This window comes from Penaeus vannamei, chromosome 20 (assembly GCF_042767895.1).
Source record: "Penaeus vannamei isolate JL-2024 chromosome 20, ASM4276789v1, whole genome shotgun sequence".
Classification (NCBI taxonomy): domain Eukaryota; kingdom Metazoa; phylum Arthropoda; class Malacostraca; order Decapoda; family Penaeidae; genus Penaeus; species Penaeus vannamei.
This window is the reverse complement of record NC_091568.1, coordinates 39,950,082-39,952,581: the sequence shown is the minus strand read 5'-3', so window position 1 is coordinate 39,952,581 and position 2,500 is coordinate 39,950,082. Positions and strand designations below refer to the sequence as shown.

The following is a 2,500-nucleotide window of genomic DNA, read 5'->3' as shown; positions in this document are numbered from 1 at the left end:
TCTGGAGGGGGTCTTGGGGAAGAAAGGATATTTTCCGTCACTTGTGAAAAGGATGAAAAAATGGAGGACCCTACTGAAGGCCGTAGATTAATATCTTTTAAATAAGTTTTTTTTTTCATCAAATTACTGCTAACGGACTATCCTACGCTTACTTAAACAATAGATATTAATGACCCGATGCATTTTTTTTTATTATACGAGTGTGTGTAAGATCATCATAAAAAAAAATATGATTATAAGGATGGTAGGGGATCTATCGTTCTTGGGCCCTGGAACTACACTGACCGTAGATATTTTTAATACACACAACGGAATGCAGGAATACACTTATCAAATGATGTCCAAATTCACCAGTTTAACACGCGAATTAGCGGCACAGGCAACATTGGGCTCGCCCCGAAATGCCCACGCCCGCTGCCCAGGAACTGATAGATCTGGTAAGACCAAGTACATTCAGTTGTCGGTGTGGGCGGCGGCCAGTGCCCACGCGGACTCATTTTAACCCAATATCATATATAAGGCCTAAAAAGTAATAGTAAATGGTTGAAACAATTAAATGTACTTGAAATCTATGGTCATACAGCACTACGGTAAAGTATTGTGGTGAAAATGATGAAAAAGTTACCGACTAGTGTAAAGTGGTAAATGTCAAAGGTTATAGTGTTACAGGATAGTACGAGAAGGGGAGCAAATGTAAATCGGACATTAATAAAGGAAAGGGTTAAGGGTACAAGGCGATTGGATAGAGTGGGATGTACCTGTTGTTGGGGAAGTTATAGTAACATTGCTTTAAGGAAAACTGGTAAAGAGCTGTTATGTAATAATCAACGGGTAATACGGAGCCAGAAAAGTAAAGGAATGGGGCGAAGCAATTATGCAACGGCTCCTTGTTCATTTTCATTACTAAGCCAATTTTTAATCATATCAGCTGCTAATGCTGCAATCGACAATGTGCAATTTGCAAAATATAAATTCATATTTATTTCGCGTCAGCTGACAATTTATTACTTGAACGTTATAGTATCTTTTTTCCCTTGTTACATATGGTATACTTGTTATAGTCAGGTGTGTTAAGTAAGATAAAAAGGATACTTTAAAGTACTGGGTAGAAACGTGTCTTGTAGGATTTCCAAAATTCGACAAAATTGTTTAGAATATTTTTATAAAGCCTCACCGCAACTGGTACTTCGACGGATTATAAACTTCAGTCATGCTCAATTCAAGAGGAAAAGGAATACAGAGGGAATTTTCAGGTTTTATTTGATATGACGTATAAAAAGTTATTATTATATCGACTGCCTAAAGGCAAAATTTACCGCAGCGGGAAGGGGTCTTTCGCTACGCTCAGCTGCTTCCCAGCTTCTCCCTGGCCATCTTGCCGAAGTCCTCCGCGCCCTTGGCGTTCATCTCCTCGTAACCGGCCATGTTGGCCTTGCAGCGCGCCAGCCACGCCGTCACGTTCTTGTGCTTGCTCAGGTCGATTCCAGCGGCCTCGAAAGTGGACACGGTGGCGACCAGGACGAAGTCGGCCACGGTGACGCTGTTGCCGACGGCCCACTCGTGGCCGTCCAGGTACCCGTCGAGCCAGCCCAGGGCTTCGTGCAGCTTCTCAAGCTTCTCTGGGTTGGCCTTCGTCTCACCGCGGAACATCACCGGGTACTGGGAAGGAAGGCGAGGACAACGTTACTACTACATTAAATCACACAAAAATATTGTAAAAGGTACGTTTAGGAAATTTGGTTGGTGATTATAGCATACTAAATCACACAGACCCCGATTAGCTGAACTAATCTGGATAACACGTGAAGCGACGGACGATCGCTTCCATTCGAACAGTACCTCAAGCTAGCCAGATCCTCGAGGAATACGAAGAACGCTAACAATTCTGTCAAGTTGAGAGAACCATCCGAATAATTTCAGGACGCGGAGTTGAACTCTGTTAAAGGGCATCTTCACTCACCACGTATTCGCCGAAGCGGAAGTACAGCGTTCCCATGTCGAAGTACATGAGGCGGTCGACGAGGGCGCGCGTCTTCGGGTCGGAAGGATAGAGGGAGCTATCCTTGCCGTACTGAGTAGCCAGGTAGGAGCAGATGGCGCGGCTGAAAGAGATCCTTTGTTAGTCTCGGGCCAGCTACAGCCTAGCGATTAACACAACTGTTTCTTGGAGAACTTCGTAGGATTAGCAGGTAGGGAAAAGGGTAACTCGGCCAGCCCTACGCACCTTTCCCAGAGAGCGAAGTCCCCGTCGACCATGGTGGGGACGCAGTGCTGGGGATTGATGGCCACGAACTCGGGCTTCATCTGCTCCCCCGCCATGAGGTCGAGCAGCTTCAGGTTGAGTTCGACGCCCACTGCCTTGGCCGTCAGCATGCATGATCGGCAAGGGGCCGACAAGGGCATGTAGTAAAGGTCGACAGGCATCTTGGGTCTGAAAATGTACAAACGAACAAGGTCAGGTTCCATTTTTCGCAGTGGAATGCGAAATGCAAGATAGCAA

At 45.6% G+C, this 2,500-nt stretch overlaps 1 protein-coding gene across 2 annotated transcripts in view; it reads right to left on the bottom strand.

Moving 5' to 3' along the window:
• Window positions 1-1,243: 1,243 nt before the first annotated feature.
• LOC113821223 (glutathione S-transferase 1) overlaps window positions 1,244-2,500 on the bottom strand; it is a 2,424-nt gene continuing 1,167 nt past the window's right edge. For both annotated transcript variants that reach the window (XM_027373705.2, XM_027373713.2), the window contains exons 2-4: window positions 2,225-2,431; window positions 1,961-2,102; window positions 1,244-1,659 (exon numbers count right to left, since the gene is read on the bottom strand). In XM_027373705.2, coding sequence (XP_027229506.1) covers window positions 1,345-1,659; window positions 1,961-2,102; window positions 2,225-2,424 — 657 coding nt within the window. In that variant the 5' untranslated portion in view covers window positions 2,425-2,431 and the 3' untranslated portion in view covers window positions 1,244-1,344. The remainder of the gene's footprint in view (window positions 1,660-1,960; window positions 2,103-2,224; window positions 2,432-2,500) is intronic.